Source organism: Zingiber officinale, chromosome 3A, assembly GCF_018446385.1.
Source record: "Zingiber officinale cultivar Zhangliang chromosome 3A, Zo_v1.1, whole genome shotgun sequence".
NCBI classification, from domain to species: Eukaryota; Viridiplantae; Streptophyta; class Magnoliopsida; order Zingiberales; family Zingiberaceae; genus Zingiber; species Zingiber officinale.
The window spans coordinates 30462165-30482850 of record NC_055990.1 but is presented as its reverse complement, the minus strand read 5'-3'; the positions used below and the strand labels follow the sequence as shown (position 1 = coordinate 30482850).

General features: G+C 38.9%; 1 protein-coding gene across 2 annotated transcripts; it reads left to right on the top strand.

Moving 5' to 3' along the window:
- The first annotated feature begins 6528 nt into the window (after positions 1–6528).
- On the top strand, positions 6529–11949 carry LOC122051634 (putative disease resistance RPP13-like protein 1). 2 transcript variants are annotated; one of them, XM_042612852.1, is made up of 5 exons: positions 6529–6614; positions 8334–8392; positions 8498–11474; positions 11577–11623; positions 11700–11949. In XM_042612852.1, the coding sequence occupies exons 3-4, from the start codon at positions 8667–8669 to the stop codon at positions 11583–11585; spliced, it is 2817 nt and encodes a 938-aa protein (XP_042468786.1). In that variant the 5' UTR covers positions 6529–6614; positions 8334–8392; positions 8498–8666; the 3' UTR covers positions 11586–11623; positions 11700–11949. The 2 variants fall into 2 exon arrangements, with proteins under 2 accessions (XP_042468786.1, XP_042468785.1); XM_042612851.1 differs by having other exon boundaries at positions 6532–6614; positions 8334–11474.
- The last annotated feature ends 8737 nt before the right edge of the window (positions 11950–20686 follow it).

Genomic DNA, 20686 nt, shown 5'->3' with positions numbered 1-20686 from the left:
ACTTTCACCGCCTCACTCACCAGGATTTCCATCCGCCTAGCTTCACTCACTAGGACTTTCACCGCTTCGCTCACGGATTTCCATCGCCTAGCTTCACTCACTAGGACTTCCTTCTGCCTGGCTTCACTCACTGGCTTCACTCACCAGGACTTTCATTTTGCCTAACATTCCAGTTAGGACTTCCCATCAAGTATCCATCAACCTTGACCTACTTGACTCTTCTTCAATCAATATCTTATTGTCAAACATCTAAACCCAAACCAAGACTCGGCTTGGTTACCAGTCAACCTTGACCCGAGGGATATGCACCAACAATCTCCCCTTTTGATGTTTGACAATACCACAATAACACTTACAATCCCATATGTAAGTTAGGCTAATCCCATAACCTCCTTCTTCATGCCACTAGGTAATGAAAGCATAAATTAAGCTCTTCATTCTCCCCTAAGAGGGCAAACTCCCTCTAGGTAATGAAAGCCTAACTTACTCCCTTTCATGAGTCCTTTCATTCTCCCCCTATGACCTTCCCATAGGTAATGAAGGACTAAGCTTAACCATACATTCTCCCCCTATTGGCACACATCAACCCATCGTTGGACACACATCAACCTATGCTCCAATTCTGGGCACACTTCAACAAATCCATTTGTTGAAGACTCTCCCCCTGAAGAGTTGCTCATCGTTGTTCACAACATCACTCGTTGTGATCAACACGATAATGAAGGTCCCATACCCTTCATTTATCCTTAACTTCTCCCTCAATGTAGACAACTACCCAACCTTGAGCATTATCTACTACTTGAGTGTCCACTTGAAATAATGAGGATATCCACTCCCCATTTCTCCCCATTTCAAGTGTAAATGCTCAACCTTGAGCAAGTTCACAACAGAAGGTTAACCACCTTCCAAGGTTCATGAAAAATAATTTTCATGTCTTTAAAGAGTCCCTCCCCCTAAAGACATGGTGGTAACTTCTGTCATTGCACCAACAATGACTTGGAATCCCTAAAACATTAGGAAACCCAAATTTGGAAGTTTTGAGGTTCAAATATTCAAAATTTGAAACAACCTCAACCTAAACTTCTACTTAGTCTTCGTTAACCAATCCATCCTTGTTTTCAACATGAAAACACCATTTGTATGTCTACAAATGTATTTAAGGGTTTGGAATGGTTACCTAGACTCAAAGAGGTTCAAAGATGTGAAATCAGGCCTTCGGCCAAAATCAGCAACTTGGATCGATTGGAGTTGGGTTCCAATCGATTGAACCTTTCGAATCGATCCACGGATCGATTCAGACTCCGGATCGATCGGCTGATCGATCCAGTGAGTCCCCGGCAATTGCCGTTGAATCGATCCATGGATCGATTCATGGAACTCCAATCGATCCATGGATCGATCGGAGCTCTGATAGTTGCTGAAATTCCATTTCAATCAACTTCAGAAACCCCTAGAAAATTCTACAAAAATCAAAAAATTATGAAATTTCGTGTAGACATTATTTAGGGCATACTTAATCAAGGAAAAATAGCTTTCTATGAAAATACATCATATTTTCAAAGATTGACACAAACTTGAAAACTTGCAAAAACTTTAGTGTTTTTCTTCAAGTTTGTGTCTAACTATTCAATGGTGATTACTATCAAAAGATAGCCTTCACCAAGGTTTTCCAAAAACATTTTAAAAATATTTTCAAAACCAATATCCCATCATGTTCCTTGGGCATAATGCACATGACTTGTACATTAGCTTTCCCAATGATGGGAAAACACATAACTATGTGTTTTGATGAATTTAAAACTCAAAGGAATGCACTAAATCAACATCTTGAGCTTTGTTCATCATCCTAACATCTCACTTGTATATAATATGCACTAAAACACATACAAGTCACCTTAGAGTTCTTTGTGAGATGTAAAATTTGGTTTTGCCCTATTCTAGGGATCATGCATATCTATCTAGGCATTTTAGAGATATTAGACATCCACCCAGGATGTCACTTGTCAATAAGTGTCGTTAAATGCCATTCGTCCTTAATTACAAGGAATTAAACTTAATGCATGATTATGTTATGGCATACATCAAAATAAAATAGCTTTCAAAAGAAAGATTTCTATAACTACATGATGTATGTATGGCATGACATGGTATTTTTGTATTTTTCATGATAAGTCATGAATGCAAAATCCAAATAAGATAAAATATGATGTCATGACATATTATGAGCAAACAATCATGGCATGGTTTAGCATAAATAAAATATACCTAGATTACCTATCTAAGTATCATTAATCTTAGCTAATCCTAAAACTTAAACCCTAGATTGCCCTAAAGTGCTTCAAGAAAATGCCAAAGCCTAAGTTTGCATTTCTTATTCCCTTGATTAATTTATGCCAATTAAAATAAACATGTCCTCAAATGTTGGCATATTCCATTTTTCCTCAAGAGTAGCACTTTTAAATTTAAGGCCCGGATTGCCTTAAATTGCCTAAGAACATACCACAAACCCAACTTGATAGTTCTTATTAATTTTCCAATATGTGTCATTTAAGATAAAATCAATACTTCTCCAATTTGGCACATTTACTCTTTCAAGGAGTAATCAATAATTCCATTTCATTTTCAAAGGTTAACAAAAACCTTGAAAATGCTCCTTGAGTGTCAATTTCCTCAAAGTTGGGTTAACTACCCTTCTAATCGGAGTTGACACTCTCTAACCCATCTATGGGGTAGAGAAGATGCTCCTAGGAACCCAACACCTATTGGTGCTCCTTGGATGCTCTAGGTACTCACTAGGGATAACTTCCCTAGATACCTTCCTAGTGACCTTGTTGGGCTTCTTAGAAGCCTTGGTCACATTTTCTAGGTCAACTCTAGGGATAACCTCCCTTGTGACCTTGTTTGTGACTTTCTTAGACTTCTTAGAAGTCTTAGTCACATTTATTGCAAAAATACTCTTAGGGATGACTTCCCTAGTGTTTTTGGCTTGACCACTAGACCTAGGGTTTGTTCCATAACTATATGGAACTCTATGGTAAGAGGGCACATCCTTCTTAGCCTTTGGTTTGTATCCCAAACCTCTATGGCCATTAGATGACCTTTGTGCTCCTAGACCTAGGTTATGCTCATTTTGCCCTAATAGGATATTTTCCATCCTTTTTAGAGTCTTTTCCATTTTATCAAGTCTTGACCTCAAGACTTGATTTTCTCTCACTAAGTCCTTAGTTTTTGGTTTTTCATTTGATCCATGAGCATTTTTGTTTCTAGGCTTGTATCTTACATCCTTAGAGTTATCGCCTAGGTTTTTACCTACATTCCTAGCCTTATGGATAGTAGTTTTGGCATGTAGGGCCACATGCTTTTCCTTAAAGCCCTCATGCTTCCTATTCTTATGGTAAATCGCATTAAAATGATAAAAGTTAGAACTATCATGCTTTTTACCATAATGTAAAGGGGTAGGCTCAATAAATGTTACCTTCTTCTTTACCTTGGAGGCTCCCCCTTGCCTAATGCCTCCTTGAGCCTTGACCATCTTCTTCCCCTTGGGGCATTGACTTCGGTAATGCCCTTTTTGTTGACACAAAAAGCACACAATGTGCTCCTTGCTCTTCTTTGTCCCGGGGGTGGTCTCCTTGGGCTTCTCCTTGCCCTTTTGTGCCACTTGGCCCTTCTTCTTGGCCAAGTTGGGACACTTGCTCTTATAGTGCCCATGTTCCCTACACTCAAAACATATTATATGATTTTTATTATTAATTGAAATATTTATACCTTTGCTTGTAGGGGTGACATCTTTTTCTTTGGATCCGGAGGTAGAAGCTTCCTCTTGATCGGACCTTGATTCTCCTCCATTTGATTTTTCTTGACTTGTGGAGGTAGAATCTACTTCCTCCTCTTCGTCTCTTGACCCGGATGTAGAAGCTTCTCCTTCCTCTTGATCCGGCGTCACCAAGGATTGCTCCCCCTCAATCCTAGAGGTGGAGGCTTCATCATCTTGAATATGAAACAAGGAGTATGCTTCCTCCTTGTTCCCTTCGTTGCATTCCCTTGAGGATGAAGCTTCTTGGATTTCCTCTTCTTGGGAGGTTGAGCATCTATCAACCTCGGAATCCTCCTTTTGGTCTTGCTCCATAGAGTCACCCTCTTTGGATTCTTCATGATCTTGTACAGTGGAGGGGATCTCTTCATGAAGCTTGGCCAATTTGCTCCAAAGCTCCTTGGCATCTTCGAATTCTCCAACTCGAGCCAAGATGTGGCTAGGCAATAAGTTGACCAGAAGCTTGGTCACTTTGTCATTTGCCTCGCCCCTTTGAATTTGCTCTGAGCTCCATCTGCTTTTCTTTAGAAGCTTGCCCTTGGAGTTTGTTGGAGCTTTGAAGCCTTCCATTAGAGCAAACCATTGCTCTATCTCCATCATAAGAAAATTTTCGATTCTTGATTTCCAAGAATCGAAACTCGTAGAAGTGTATAGTGGAGCCACCCTTGTATCAAAACCAAGTCCATCTTGGAATTGCATCTTGAAGTTGAGCTTCTTGAATTCTTTGACTTTGATGAATTTGCTCCAACTTCTTCACCCTCTAGCTTTTGTTGTTATGCTTGACCCTTCCGGCGATGATTCCGGTGAAGAGCGGCCTCGCTCTGATACCACTTGTTAGGACCAAAAGTAGCTAGAGGGGGGGGTGAATAGCTCGTCGCGTTCTCTCGGTGCTCGGCGTTGCTTGTTTCTTCAAGAATATGCAGCGGAAAATACAGAAACAAATGCAACAACGCTAACACGGTTGGTTTACTTGGTATCCACCTCACAAGAGGTGACTAGTCCAAGGATCCACACCACGCACGCACCCTCCACTATGAAAACACTCCTTTTCGGTAACTACCGAGGGCGGAGAAGCCCTACAAGACTCTCAGTACAAGAAGAAAGGAAAGGGAAACAAAATACAAGCGCAAAGCTTACAATGAGTACAGAAAACCCTAACCCTAGCTTCTCTTCTTGCCTTTGATCCGCCTCTTGACTTGGAGAGCTTCCAAGATCCTTCAAGAACTGGCGATCCGAGCTTCGTGAGCGCTGTGGAGGAGAGAGCTGGAGTGAATCGGTGAAGTTCTTACCGCAGCCATCGAACGCCTGCAGCTATAAACGACGCCAGCGGTCGGATCCCGATCGATTCGAATGTTCCCAATCGATCGGGAGGCTTTGGATCGATCCACGGATCGATCCAGAGCGCTGCGATAAGCGCTGGATCGATCCACGGATCGATCCGGCGCTTATCGCGCGAAGCAGCATCGTCCCGATCGATCGGCTGATCGATCGGGACATCTGGATCGATCCACGGAATCTGGATCGATCCACCGATCGATCCACTGATCGATCCACGGATCGATCCAGCACTTGGTTTTTGTCCAAAACCAAGTCCCAAACATCCCTAACCAACATTCGGTCAACCTTGACCTGTTGGTATGTCATGCCTAGCATCTAGTCACTCCCTTGACCTGCTAGGACTCCCTTACCAAGTGTCCGGTCAATCCCTTTGACCCACTTGGACTTTTCTCTGTGCCAAGTATCCGGTCAATCCCTTTGACCTACTTGGACTTTTCTTTCATGCCAAGTATCCAATCAATCTCTTGACCTATTTGGACTTCCACCAGATGTCCGATCATCCTTGATCCATCTGGATTTCCTTCCTGCCACTCACCAGGACTTTCACCTAGCTTCACTCACTAGGACTTTCATCTGCCTAGCTTCACTCACTAGGACTTTCACCTGGCTTCACTCACCAGGGTTTTCCATCTGCCTAGCTTCACTCACTAGGACTTTCACCTGGCTTCACTCACCAGGATTTCCATCTGCCTAGCTTCACTCACTAGGACTTTCACCTGGCTTCACTCACCAGGATTTCCATCTGCCTAGCTTCACTCACTAAGACTTCCTTCTGCCTGGCTTCACTCACCAGGACTTTTCTTCTGCCTGGCTTCACTCACCAGGACTTTCATTTTGCCTAACATTCCAGTTAGGACTTCCCAGTCAAGTATCCAGTCAACCTTGACCTACTTGACTCTTCTTCAATCAATATCTTATTGTCAAACATCTAAACCCAAACCAAGACTCAGCTTGGTTACCCAGGTCAACCTTGACCTGAGGGATATTGCACCAACAATTTTGTCGTAGAATTTGACAACAGCTTAATTGCGATGAAAAATTTTTCATTACAGATTTTGTCATAAATTAACTTTACAATGATTTTTTTTTAAAAAAAAAAATTATCGTAAAATTGATACTTGTTTTTTTTTTTTTGGTAGTGTTAGTTTTTGTAATTTCTTAAACGTTTATGGTTCTGAGGACACAAGTTTTTTTTTTTCTCTTTCGGTAGATTTGGAATAAATGCCTCAAATTTTGTATTATGAGCTGGAATCTGTTACCATCTATATCCGATCGAATCTGATTCTACATCAGTGGACGACTGACCTCTTTTTACAGCAGTCTCCCACCAAGAAAGCTCAGAATGATGCTGAACCAAAAACATACTTTTAAGCACATCTCTAATATATATATATATATATATATATCAATCAACATTAGAAGATGATGCAGCAGCTCTATGCTACAAACTTCAAGCAGTAAGGTATGTTAACTTCCTCTTCCTTTTACTGAACTTTCACTTATTTCTCGTATATATATATATGCCCGATCAGTTCAATATCTGGTATGCATAAACTTGGGCATTGGCAGATAACGAAGGCAAATAGCTTTGCTAGAAAAGTAGGGATCATATGCAAACTTCTTTTTCTTTTAATTCTGGAAGAATATGAGAGCAAATTCAATACCATTTAGCTATTCTGTCGACCCTCTTCTTCACGGCTTGGTAGCTCTACACATGAGCTTATAAATCGAAATGGAAAGAGGAGAAAAGAAGGGGTGAACCTTTGGGAAAGGAAATCACAGTTATTGGATAGAAACAAATAAAACAGAAAATTTTGATCTATATTCTCATGTTTATACATCTATAATTTTTATTTAAATTTAATAAAAAATAAATTATAAGATAGAATAATCCAACTAGAGAATCTCACGAAGAAGAAAGAGATTTAAATCTATAAAATAAAAAAATCGTGTTCGTAAAAAAATATAAATGTAAATTTCTAAATTTATCTTGGACTTTAATATTTTTTTAGATTTACTAGAGAATTATAGAACCGGACATAACTACTATATCAATTGCATTGTCAATTAGTCATTTATGTAGCCAATAAGATTTGTTTGACTTAAGAATCGTTTACATCCTTTGCATTGTATCTATGAATTATTCTGATGAAAAAGATACATCTTACATAAATTAAATTTTAATTATTGGATATGACCAAATAAAATAGAAAATTTTAATTTGTCAATTCAGTTAAGGTAAAAATCAAAAGACGCCCTTCAATTTTAAAAATAAGAAAAAAGATATGTAGACATTTGGATAAAAATTAAAATTTTCAACAAATATAATTGATAAAATCATTATTTAAAATTTCTAAATCATATTCATAAAAGCATACATTTTATTTAAATTTATAAAACAATACATTTTTAAAAAATATTAATAATATAAAAAATGCCACATCCATAAATTCATAGGAAAATTGTTTATAATTTTTCAAAAAATTTTAACAAAATAAATAAATAATTATAGCCAATTAAAGTAAACAAATAATTTAAATTTAAAGAAAAATAATTTGACAATCCATTGATAAAATTTTAATTTATAAAATAAAATTAATCATATCCTTAAATAAGTTTAAATGTCATAAAATAATTTATAATTTTATTTAACTAAAATATACTACAATGCATCCGTTAAATACATGTAAGTTAGAAAGAAAAAACTTTCATTTTTAAGGAGGAGCATATCAAAATCCTGGAGGAGAGGATCCCTATCCTTTTTTAAGGCCCTTTTGAGATTTTGTTTATTTAAAAAAGATAGATCTTTAAAAGTTATTTTTTGCTCATTATGATTTATTAGAGCAATTATAAAATTAAAAATAAATAGTATAATTGCATAGTCAGTTAGTCATTTATACCGTCAGTAATATTTAATTAATTAGTTATTGTTATGCAAGTTTGGCTAGCCACTATCCCAACTCTTATTGAATGCCAAAGATGTTTCTAAGATTTGAAAAATTTTCCTTTACATCTTTTGTATAATCTTATAATTTTTTTCTCATGAAAAAGATATATCCAATACGATTTTCCCCCCATAAATTCTTCTTCTGATATTTCTTTTGCATAAAAGTCATTTAAGATGTTTAATTTATCTTAACAAATATTTTTGTTATTTCCTGACAATTAATTTATGATATAGAGGTGCTCTCTTTTTCTCATAAGGGCAAATAAAAATTGATAAGAATGCAAGCATAGGCGGTAAGTATTCCGGTACAAATTCTAATATGGCCTTGAGCAGTTGATTCATTCATCTCAAGATATGGCAGTGGTCCTAGACTTTTTTGTTAAAAGATACCTTGGCAGATTATCTGATTTTCTCGATGGAGAGATAGGCAAAGTGCTAGAGGTTAAAGAAGAAATTAAGAAGCTTCATAGAAAATTATCAAGAATCAGTCCCTATATTCAAGATGCAGAAAAAAGAAGACATAGAGATCCTGTGATCAATAATTGGGTAAAGGAATTAAAAGATATCATGTATGATGCAGAAGACATACTTGATCTTTGCATGGTCGAAGGTGGAAGATTTTTGGAAGCTCAACCATTTGCTCCTTCAGGAGTATGCTCTTCGGTCAGTTTGCTTTCATCTTGCTTTCAGTGTTATAAGTTCCGCACAAACATTTGGAATCAAATAAAAAGAGTTAATGATAGACTTGATGAAATAAAAAGAGTTATACCCAGATTAGTAGAGCACAGAAATGAAGGCCTCCAAGATAACATAGTAAAAATGTCATCTTCTACCTCTCCTACACATGTGGCCGAGGATATTGTAAGTAAACAAATAATAGATGCTGCCCAAAACTTAATTTCAGAGATAGAGCATAACAAAAAAAAGTGTAGTGTGTTTGGAATTTCTGGGATGGGTGGAATAGGCAAGACCACTTTAGCACAAAAAATATTCAATGATGAAATGATGAAAAAGCAGTTTCCTAACAGAGTGTGGTTACATGTATCCAAGGATTACTCTCAGATTGAGCTACTCAAACAAATACTAAGAGGTGTAGGAGGACATGATGATGGAGTTCAAAGTAGAGCAGAAGTTGAAGGTAGAATTATTCCTCTTCTTTCAGAAAGTTTGCTTCTTGTGCTAGATGATATATGGAGTGCAAGTGCATGGGGAGATTTAATCAGAAATCCCATTTTAAACGGTTCCTGTAGGACTGCTATCATATTTACCACTAGGCATGAAGATGTGGCAAGAGAAATGAGAGCTGATTTTGTCCACCATGTCAAGAAAATGCACGATGACAGTGGTTGGGAATTCATTAGAAAGATTGTTTTTGGAGATGGGGAGGATATAATGATTTCTGAATTGAAAGAAATTGGTATGGAAATTGTCAAAAAATGTGATGGTCTTCCTCTAGCAATTAAAGTGATGGCTGGTGTTTTATTCCACAAGGAAAGGACTAAGAGGGAGTGGAAAAAAATTGTTGAAAGTGATTCATGGTTTATGAAAGAGACTGAAGATAAACTATTGAAGGCTTTATACTTGAGCTATGAGGATTTACCTTCTCACCTTAAACAATGTTTTCTTAGTTGTGCTTTCTACCGTAGCATATCATATCGGTGGGACATAATCCGATTGTGGGTGGCTGAAGGGTTCGTGATTGAACAATCAAATAGTTTGATGGAAGATATAGCAGAGAACTACTATGAGGAACTTATTGCAAGAAACCTTTTGCAAATTGACTCTAGATTTTTAGATGGTAGAGTATTTGTTATGCATGATGTTTTACGATCTTTTGGGGAAAAGCTAATGGAAGAAGAAGGGATTATCATTAATGATACACAATGCACAAGTACAACTTCTTTAACAAAGGTTCGCCGTTTGTCCATCTCAAATCAAGGTGATGTGTTATTGCTTCCCAATGTGATTATAGAGCAAAAGTGTTTAAGAGCTCTACACCTCTTAAATTGCTCTCAAATCAAGCGGATTGAGGATCATGTATTTGAAAGCTTAAAGCGTCTCAGAGTCTTAGATTTACATGACACATCCATAGTTAGTCTTCCAGATTCTCTTTTGAAATTGTTACATTTAAAATACTTGAATCTATGTGGAACAAAGATTAGAAAACTTCCTGAATCCATTGAGTGTCTTGCAAACCTGCAAACTTTGAACCTGTCAGAGTGTGAATCACTGCATGAACTTCCAAAGGGCATCACAAGGATGAGCAATTTGAGGTGCCTTCAAATTGTCAGTACTCCGCTCACCCATGTACCAAAGGGAGTTGGGAAGTTGAAAAATCTCAATACTTTTGATGGTTTTTTTGTTGGCCATTGTGACTCCATGAGCAAGATGGATGGAAGTTGTGACTTGGACGAGTTGCAATATTTGTGCAATCTAAGATATTTGTCAATATATAAATTGGAAAGGGCAAGAACGATAGGAAGCAGACATACTGTGCTTGCAAACAAACCATTTCTTAGGGGATTGAAACTTGTATGGACAATGAATATTGAAAACAATGAGGAGCAAATCACTGAGGGGGAGAGGATATGCAACCAACTCAGTCCTCCAGAGACCCTGAAAGATCTTTGGATCGACAATTTTCCTGGTCAACAGTTTCCAGCCTGGATGGTGTCAACTCATGATTCATTTGCTGACCTAACAACGTTGTGGCTTTGCAATTTTCCATCATGTATGGTACTCCCTCCATTGGGCCAACTACCCAATCTTAAACACCTACACATTGAAGGAGGAGAAGCAATCAGGAGTATTGGGCCTGAATTCCTCGGTTGCACAACACCTGCATTCCCAAAACTTGAGCATCTAAAATTCACAAGCATGCCCAATTGGGAATCCTGGGTATTGCGTGAGGCACAGGATGATGAGAAACCTAACGAGGATGTTCATGCAAGGAACCTCAATTTGTTTCCGAATCTGAAACAATGTTACTTCCTCCACTGTCCAAAGCTGAAAAGTAGCCTCCTTCCCCCAACGAGGTTTTTGAAAATTAAAATCTGTCCAAATTTGGAATATGTGGAGAAGGTTGGCATCCTGCAGTTGCGGAAATTGGAAGTCATTTTCCCATCAGAAATACAACAGCTTCCCCCATGGGTATCAGGCCTAATTAATGCGACTTTGCATAGTTTGCAGACATTGTACATGCGATGCAATTTAGTCCTGCTTGATAGTTGCCGTACGGGGAAGCAAAATTGGCATACTATTGAAGAAATTCCAAAAGTTATTATTCATAGCATCGATCCTGAAGCACGCTTATTGCTAAGTAAGGACGGATACAAATACCAAATAAAAGATGAGTTTGGAAGTTTCGTCGACCTTGTAAGTCCTCTGATTATTTGTTTTCTTAGTTTAGCTTGATGTATGCTTTTCAATATTGTTGGGAAAAAGAAAACTTATACAGCTATTTTATTTTATGGGCAGGATCAATGAGGTTTCCATGGCTAATTGTTTTCTCAATTATGATCAAGGTTAGTAACTAATTAATGGTGGATTTTATAATATCATCACAAATAAATGTACTTATTTCTTTATTTCTACTTGAAGGTCGCTTGATTGGAATTGGTATAATTTGACAAAGGCATGTATTTCCACTAGATCTTATTGGTGTTTGCAGATTCGCATCTCTTAGTCTAAAGCTACTCTTTTGATTGTACTTCGAATAAATATATACTTTGGATTGTATATTTAAACTTGTAAATTATTTATTTGCGTCTGCTTCTCATAAATGCTTTGGATGGTACATTGTGAATCTTAAGCTCCTTATTTGTTTTCTCAGTGTAAGTTGTTTGAATTATACTGTATATTATAAATTATTATTAGTGTTCTCTGGATCTACATCGAATTGCTGAGAAATGGAGATCGACTTAAGTCACTTGTTCAATGACAGCATATGTACGGTTCAATATGGCTTGAAAAGGACAATAATTTAATTTGGTCTGGTTCAGCTGCGATCCGATTCATGTTTGAGATTGCCATTATTGAATTTAATTCGTCAATTTATTTCACATATGCTTCGTTTCAGCCAAGAAGTATCCCTCCCTTCCCTCTTCGATCATCGACGAAGACGAAGAAGCCGCTTTCATCTTAAAGCAGAATCCTGACACGGCCTTATTACTGCAGTGGTAACAAACCCATTGCGTTAGCTCGAAATTGGATGCTTGTCATTAATCAAAGTGATCTGGACTTATCATGTACCCAATGGAGAGAGCTAGTAAAAGAAAGAGAGCACTGGAGTTGTTTAATGAGCAAATTTAATTCGAAGAATTTACATCATACTCGTTTTGCCCCTCGCTCACCAGCTCATGTGCTTGTCCGAAATAGGGAAAAAAACGACGACTTCTCGAGCCATCTCAAACCGAATCACTTTAGCGTATTCTCATCTAGGATAATATCAAAGAATCCATCTTCATCTCCAAAGATTTTTTATTTTTTCAGTAATATATGTGTTTTTGAAATTTATGTTATTGAATTGTCTTAAGCAATATCATTTAGCTACTTCATCAAGTTTTGTTTATGAAAACAAATTATTTCAGTACAATCATCGAATAGAATTATTATTTACCCTTGGTTGAATTTATACAATCATCTATTAGAACTATTGTTTATTCATATTCAGTTGTCAGACATGATTTATATTTAATTTTATTAATACTAACTAACTGAATTGCCTAAAACGTACTCAATGTAAATGGTGTATTTCTTCATCTATGTCAAACTTCATATCTATAATGTGATAAGGATATCTTGTTCCTCATATGCAAAAAGTTGTAAGACCAAGACCAAGACCGGCTAAATAGATCCTAGGCGGAATTTTTTTTTTTAAGCCTTTGACATTATTTTTAAAAAAAAAATCCTTCGTCCTTTTTCATTCAGACTTGGGATCACAACAACACCAAATCAGTCATTATCATTTATCAAGAATTAAATGAGAGCTTTTTTAAGCACAGAGCAAAAGAAAAAATAAATCATATTTTTCATCATAAAAAACAAATCATATTTTTCATCATCTAAACCATAACATTTGTAAATAATAGAATGGAGACAAAGATAAAATCGAACAATTTATGACCATAAATACATCTAAATAAAGTTAAAACTTAATATCTATCAAGGAAATGAAATAGTAAAGATACCTAACTCGGTATTGCTAAAAAATAAGAAAATCGTCTATCTCAATCAAACACAATATGGATGAATGTATCAATATTTAAATTTAATTAAGGAGTTAGTAGCAGCACCAACAAAATCAGCATGTTAGTGTTATATGTGGTTTATCTTCTCCAATCTTAACGAGCAAGAGAAGCATTTTTATTTTATATTGTATGGATAAGACAAAAAAATTTCTAATTGATATTCTTATTTATCAAATGAGATGGCATCACCAAGAGAAGGATAGGATTGAGAGATATTGAAAATTAATAGATAAGATCTTATAAAATAACATCCATGATTAAAACTAAATTTAATTTGTTAAAAAAATAAAGAGCCCCTTTATAACTCTATCCTAGAGCTATCAAACAGGCGAACCCGTGGCGGGGCGAGTCGGCCCGTGACGGATCAACCATTTGGCGAGGTGGGGCGGGGCGGGTCGACCCGTCAACTTGGTGGGTTGGGAAATTTTCATCCCAACCCAATCCAAGGCGGGTTGCGAGTTGCGGGTTTGCCGGGCCAACCCGCAGGCCCATCAAATTTTTTTAAAAAAATTACAAAAGTATTTTATATCTTCAATATTTTACTTCGGAAAAGTTTTATTAATCAATTGTATTCATAAACATATATTTTAAATATAAATGGACATAAACGAGACTTATGTTGGATGAACAGTACTATTTTTCTTTCAAAATTATAACAAAAAAAAATAAATAAAATTGACATAAAACTTAACTTACATATGTTTCTCAACCCGTAGGCCAACCCAAGCCCGTCGCGGGCCGACCCACGGGGTTCGTCGGCCTAGACGGGTTGGCCTGCGACGGACTTGGGTTGATAAAATTACAATCCAACCTGCTTAAATTGTTTAGCGGGGCGGACCAACCCGACGGGTCCAACGCAAATTGACGGCTCTACTATATCCATTGGAACCATAATGAGATTTTTACGAAATTCGAAGCTTTGATTAGAGATTGAGATCATGTAAATCTTTAATCATGTGAGCCCTATTATAAAAATATATTTAATATATTAAAAATAATGACCTCAATTTTTAGAGAATGAGATTATGTATTTTTTTATCACTTGGGTCCTATTCTTTTTCATACTCTTTAAAAAACACATAAAAATATATTTACTATATTAAAAATAATAGGCCCTAATAAAAATTAGGGCCCTAGGTACAACCTTAATGGCCTATTGTTGCGCAAAGAGGGGGACAACACATCTCTACCTCTAAAGCGGAAGAAAAGGAAGAGAGAAAGAGATCGCGCGGAGCAACAAGACAAAGATGCACAAAAAGGAGAACAAACATGAGAAAGTAGAAGAAGAGAAAGAAGAAGAGTTACCGTGGTTCGACAATGTACCTACTCCACAAAACGGTTGAAGTTTTATTAGAATTCTCTATACACAAGACAATCACATTCTATGATTCTTGTGTTGTTGTTGTTCAATGGGTTTAAAATGATCCCTATAAATAATGCAAAAACCCCCAGACCCGATAAAGCCACAACAGAATTCTATTATGAAAAATCATAACAGAATTCTGATTTTTCTTCCAAGACCTTTATCCAAATATGAGTCACCCGTCAACAATCTCTACCTTGGCGAATATTCACCCCTTCGAAGAACACGAGTATCTGAATAAAATTCCACCTGGATCTCTCGGTCTGGCATCCTTCCTCTAGCATTTAGAGATACGGATCAAGTTCAAGCAATGCTTAAACTTCTCTGTGGTCACTGGCTTTGTCAACATATCTGCAGCATTGTCTGCAGTGTGAACCTTCTCAAGTTAAATTTCCCCTGAAACAATCAGCTCTCTGATCTTGTGAAACCTCACATCAATGTGCTTGGTCCTTGCATGATACACCTGATTCTTTGCCAAATAGATAGCACTCTGACTATCGCATAACAACTTGACTCCACTTTGCTGAATACCCAGTTCTCTGACCAACCATGTAAGTCATAAAGCTTCCTTTGTTGCTTCAGCTGCTGCCATGTGTTGGTGCGGGAAGCATCCGACGATCGAACCCAAGTTTTGATAATGGCAAAGGATTCAAAGTTAAGTCTTGTTGTTATCTAACATGTTGAATGAGTGTTTCAGGAAAGTCTTAGCTGCGGTTAGGCAAAGGGAAAATCCTAGGTGGTGGTAACCCTAGGTCATAGGGGGTGGTAATCCTATGCGGAAAGTCTTGGCAGGTCGATGGCTTCAAGCAAAAGTCCTAGGGGGTGGTAACCCTAGGTGAAAAGTCCTGGTGTCGCGAACCAGGTGAAAGACTGGACTAGCCGGGAAGCGGATGTCCAGCAGAAAGTCTGGAAGCGTCGAGTGCTGAGCAAAAGTCCAGTCGATCTGGATGATCGCACTGGCAACAGGTAAATCTCCTGAGTGGAGTAGGTGAGGACGCGTTCCCCGTGGAGGGAACAGTAGGCGTCGGGTCGAGGGTTTCCGGACGGAAATCCGAAGTCAGACCCGGACAGTCCGGAGACTGTCATAACATTCTTTATCATATTCATGCTGTTGTTTTATGCTAACTTTGTGTTGCAGGATATTGTTTGGAACTAACATGTCTTGCAGGTACAGAATAATGAAGTTTTCCCTTGGATGAACAGTGTCCGAGGCGCCTCCATGGAGCTTGGAGGCGCCTCGGGTGCAAAAGCTGACCTGGCTGCGAAGCATCCATGGAGGCGCCTTGAAGGGAGTATAAGGCGCCTTGGAAGTCGCTTTGGGTAGGGTATAAGGCGCCTTAAGCAGATGAACTTCGACCAGTTCAAGCTTGATCCACGCGGAGGACTCGGCAGCATGGAGGCGCCTTGAACAGCCTTCAAGGCGCCTTGAACACCCTTTATAAGGGGGTCTCAACCAGCACTTCAAATATCAACTTTCAAGCGATTGCTTTGCATCTAGCTGCTAACGACACGATCCAGAAGTGCTGCAACAACCTCCCGACGACCCAGAGCTCTGTTTTCTTTTTCCTTAGTTGTCGGTATAAAGTTGTTATAATATTTTCATTGTAATTTGTAATTGTTATCGAGCTTATAGTTGTTGCCCACCGGAAGCGATCAAGGATCGCGGGCCTTCGAGTAGGAGTCGTCTTAGGCTCCGAACGAAGTAAATCCCTTTGTGTCTCTGTGTTTATTTATTTTATTCTGCTGCGTTTTAATTACTCCGATAGTTTTCCGATAATCGAACGAAATAGCCACGAGCGCTATTCACCCCCCCCCCCCTCTAGCGCTTCTCGATCCAACACCATGTACTCTGACTCCGTAGTAGACAATGCAACAATAGATTGTATCATAGATTTCTAACAGATAGATCCTCCTGCCACAGTGAACACATATCCTGTAGTAGACTTTCTGTCATCTAAATCTCCTGCATAATCTGCATCTTTGTACCCAACAACTAAAGGATCTTTCGGTTGTCTACTGAATATGATGTCATAATTAGTTGTATTTCTCAAGTATTTGAAAATCCACTTGCACCCTATAGTTTTTTCTCCTTCAGGAAGTTCCACTAGATCCCACGTTTAGTTCTTATGTAATGACTCCATCTCCTCCGCCATAGCACCCATCCACTTGTCCTTCTCAGAGCTATGTACCGCCTCCTAAAAAGATGTAGGGTCTTTGCTACTAGTGATAAGTGCATAAGATACCAAGTCTTCGAATCCGTATCTGGTGGGTGGCTTTACGACTCGTCTCGTTCTGCCACCAGCTATAGTGCGATGCTCCGTGTGCTCTGAGCTAGAATCATCGGAGTCATGAGTCACTAGCTCCACCTGCACAACATCTTTCTCCACGTTACTTTGTGGTGTTTCATTTCCTTCTTCCTGAGTACGTTGTAGCATGGCCTTCTCGTCAAACACCACATCTCTGTTGATCACCACCTTGTTTTCCTTAGGATCCCAAAGCTTGAAGCCTTTAACTCCTTTCTGATACCCCAGAAAAATGCACTGCTTTGACTTTGCATCAAGTTTTGATCTTTCCTTACTAGATATGTGCATATAAGTCATACATCCAAAAACTCAAAGATGGGAGTAATCTACTTGATGCCCTGTCCATACTTCCTCTGATACTTTGTCTTCTAGTGCTGCCCTTGGTGATCTATTAATGAGATAACATATCATGTTAACTGCTTCTGCCCAGAAATTCTTTGCAAGCCCTGCATTCAGCCTGAGACATCTTGCCTTTTCAATGATTGTCCTGTTCAATCTTTCTGCTATCCCGTTTTGCTGAGGTGTCCTGCGAACTGAGAAATGCCTCATTATCCCATGCTGCTCACAAAATTCCCGAAACTTTGAATCTGTGTACTCAGTCCCATTGTCTGACCTAAGACATTTGATCTTCTTTTCAGTCTGGTTCTCCACTTCAGTTTTCCACAGTTTAAACTTAGCAAAAGTTTTCGATTTGTGACGCTTATATACCCAGACCTTTCGTGAGTAATCATTAGTAAAACTCCCAAAATACAAATGTCCTCCACTTGATGCTACACTGGCTGGTCCTCAGAGATCCATATGTATGTAGTCCAGAATCCCCTCCGTCTTGAATTGCACTTTGCTTTGTTTCCCAAGAACACAAAATTTACAAAATTCAAGCTTGCACGTCTTGACACCCTTCAACAAATCTCTCTTGTGAAGTTCTAGCATCCCACGTTCACTCATATGCCATAGCCGCATATGCCACAAGACAGTATTGTCTGACTCAGATTCCACTGAGACGACTCCACTTACAACTGTAGTCCCTATCAACTTGTAAATGTTTCTTACTGTCTTTTGTCCTTTCATTACCGTCAGAGCTCCTTTGTTGACCTTCATCACTCCGCTCTCTGATTTGTAATTGCAACCAATACCATCCAGTGTGTCTAGTGAGATCAAGTTCTTCCTTAGCTCTGGTATATATCTGACATCACATAAAGTTCTGATCACATCATCAAACATCTTGATTCTGACGTTCCCTATGCCAATAACTTTGTATGACGCATCATTTCTCGTCAACATTGAACCAGAATCCACTGTTCTATAGGTGTCAAACCATTCCTTGTTTGGAGTCATGTGATATGAACACGCAGAGTCTAAGATCCATGCATCAGTCAGCTGCTCTGAACTCGACATAACTGATAGCATATCTCCATCACCGTTCTCTGAATTTTCCTCTTCAATTATGTTTGCAGACTTTGCTGAACTACCTTTGTTCTCTGCAACATGTTTCTTTATCTCTGGACAATCTCTCTTGATTCGCTGGCGAATAGTGCTGGCCGAAACTCCAAAGACAAGCTAAACATTAAATCTTCACATCCCAATACATAGAATGGAAAACCAATCACTGCTAATCAATTTCGGGCATTCGCCTTACCTCAATCTAATACCAGCATACTCCTCTCCATCTCTGGCTCTTCTGGTGATGGTCGGACGACTCCAAGCAAGTGACTAGCTGCGCCTTGAAGACGAGAGAAGAAGCAAAGGGTGGTTGGACCCTTGAGACAACGCCCCTTCTTACTCCTTGGCCGGCGGCAGCGTCGAGACGAATCGACAGCGTCGGCTGGAGGAAGATTTGTGCTACACAGCGAGATCGATTCAAGCTAGGGCACGGTGAGGATGATGGCGTCGGGCGTAGATGCAAGGCGTAACATCGGGCAAACGCTAGGGCACACTGACAAAAAGGAAAGGAAGTAGGGCCCTTGGCGTCGGCACCTAGGGCAGAAACAAGGGGCACACTGGGTCGGATCTGGTGGCCGGCACTGCTCTGTGCGACGGCGGTTCTCGGCTCCCGGCGAGCTAGGGCAATGACAGAAGAGGAAACTCCTCATATCAAGGAGTTAGGGCGCAGAGGAGGGGGCCGGCGGTGGCTTCAACGTCGCCGGCGCGTTCCTGATCTCAGCGGTAGAAATGGCTTGCGATCCAAACTAGGGCAGATGCAATTGGTCGCTGCCAGCATTCGGGAAAAGATAGGAAGAGAGGAGGAGAAGAAATCGCCTCGGCGCCGGTTAGGGCACGGAGGAAACGACGCCATGAGGAGAAGAAGGGGATCGGGGACGGCTCGGCACTGTTGGCGGAAGAAATAAGAAATAGAAAAGGAAAAATGAAGAGGAAAATCAAGCATTTCCTCGTTAAAACGGGGTAGTCCAAACAGGCTTTCCCGAGGTCCAGTTTTCATCCCCGTAAACTCGTCCATACGAGCTCCGAAAAATTCCCAGAAAATTTCTAAAAATTCCAGAAAAATTTCCTTATCATTATTAGCCTTTTTTTTCCGGTATTTTACACTGAGTGGCAGTGGGGGAATAAATCCCCTATCCCTGTATCCCACCCGGTCTGTCCCATGTTAGCTCGGGTGCTGCGATTTACCTCCCTCACAATGGTCGTGGGTCCGGTCGGTGGGGGCCCTGAGGGCGAGGGTTTCGCCTTTTGCTGCAATATTTTCTTTCTCATTATATTTTTTCTCTTATCATATTTTCTCTCTCACCATTTTATTACACACTTTCTCTCTCCTTAATTTCTCCTATCACACTCTCTTTCCTCTTTTTTTCTCATTACACTTTCTCTCTCATTATACTTTCTTTCTCCTTAATTTCTTCCATCGCACTCTCTTCCTTCTTTTTTTCTCATCATACTTTCTCTCTCCTCAATCTCTCCCGTCATACTCTCTTTTCTCTTTTTTTCTTATCATACTTTAGCTCTCATCACACTTTCTTTCTCCTCAATCTCTCTTGTCACATCCCTCCTTTTTTTTCTCAACACACTTTCTCTCTCATCATACTTTCTCTCTCTTCAATCTCTCCCATCACACTCACTGTTCTCTTTTTTTCTCATCACACTTTCTCTCTCACCATACTTTCTCTCTCATCACACTCTCTCTCCTTATTTTTTCTCATTATATTTTCTATCTCTTCATCCTCTCCCATCATACTTTCTCTCACATCATATTTTCTCTCTCATCTTCTCTCATCATGCTCTCTCCTATCACACTCTCTTTTCTCATTTTCTTTCACCACACTTTCTCGCTCTTCATTCTTTCTCATCACACTTTCTCTCTCAGCATTCTTTCGCATCATATTTTTCTCTCACATTTATCTTTCTCTCACATTTAATTTTTTCTCTTATTTTTCTTTAAGGGTAAAAAAGAAAATTTTGATTTATTCCGATAGAAAATATGCAACTAACCAAACATTGCTTTTAAGAGTGATATCCATGTTCATACCCATTCTCATTCCACAATACAATGATTCTCATTCCGATTCCTATTCCTATGAAAGAACCAAACTCCCCCTTACTACTTATCCTAGTTGTTTGTGGCCTACAATTTCTATTTTGTCGCTTTGCTTGCTGAAATAGGCTTCTCTTAATAGAGGTAGCAAATTGATGAGTCACACGATAAAACTTTGGGAAACGAGT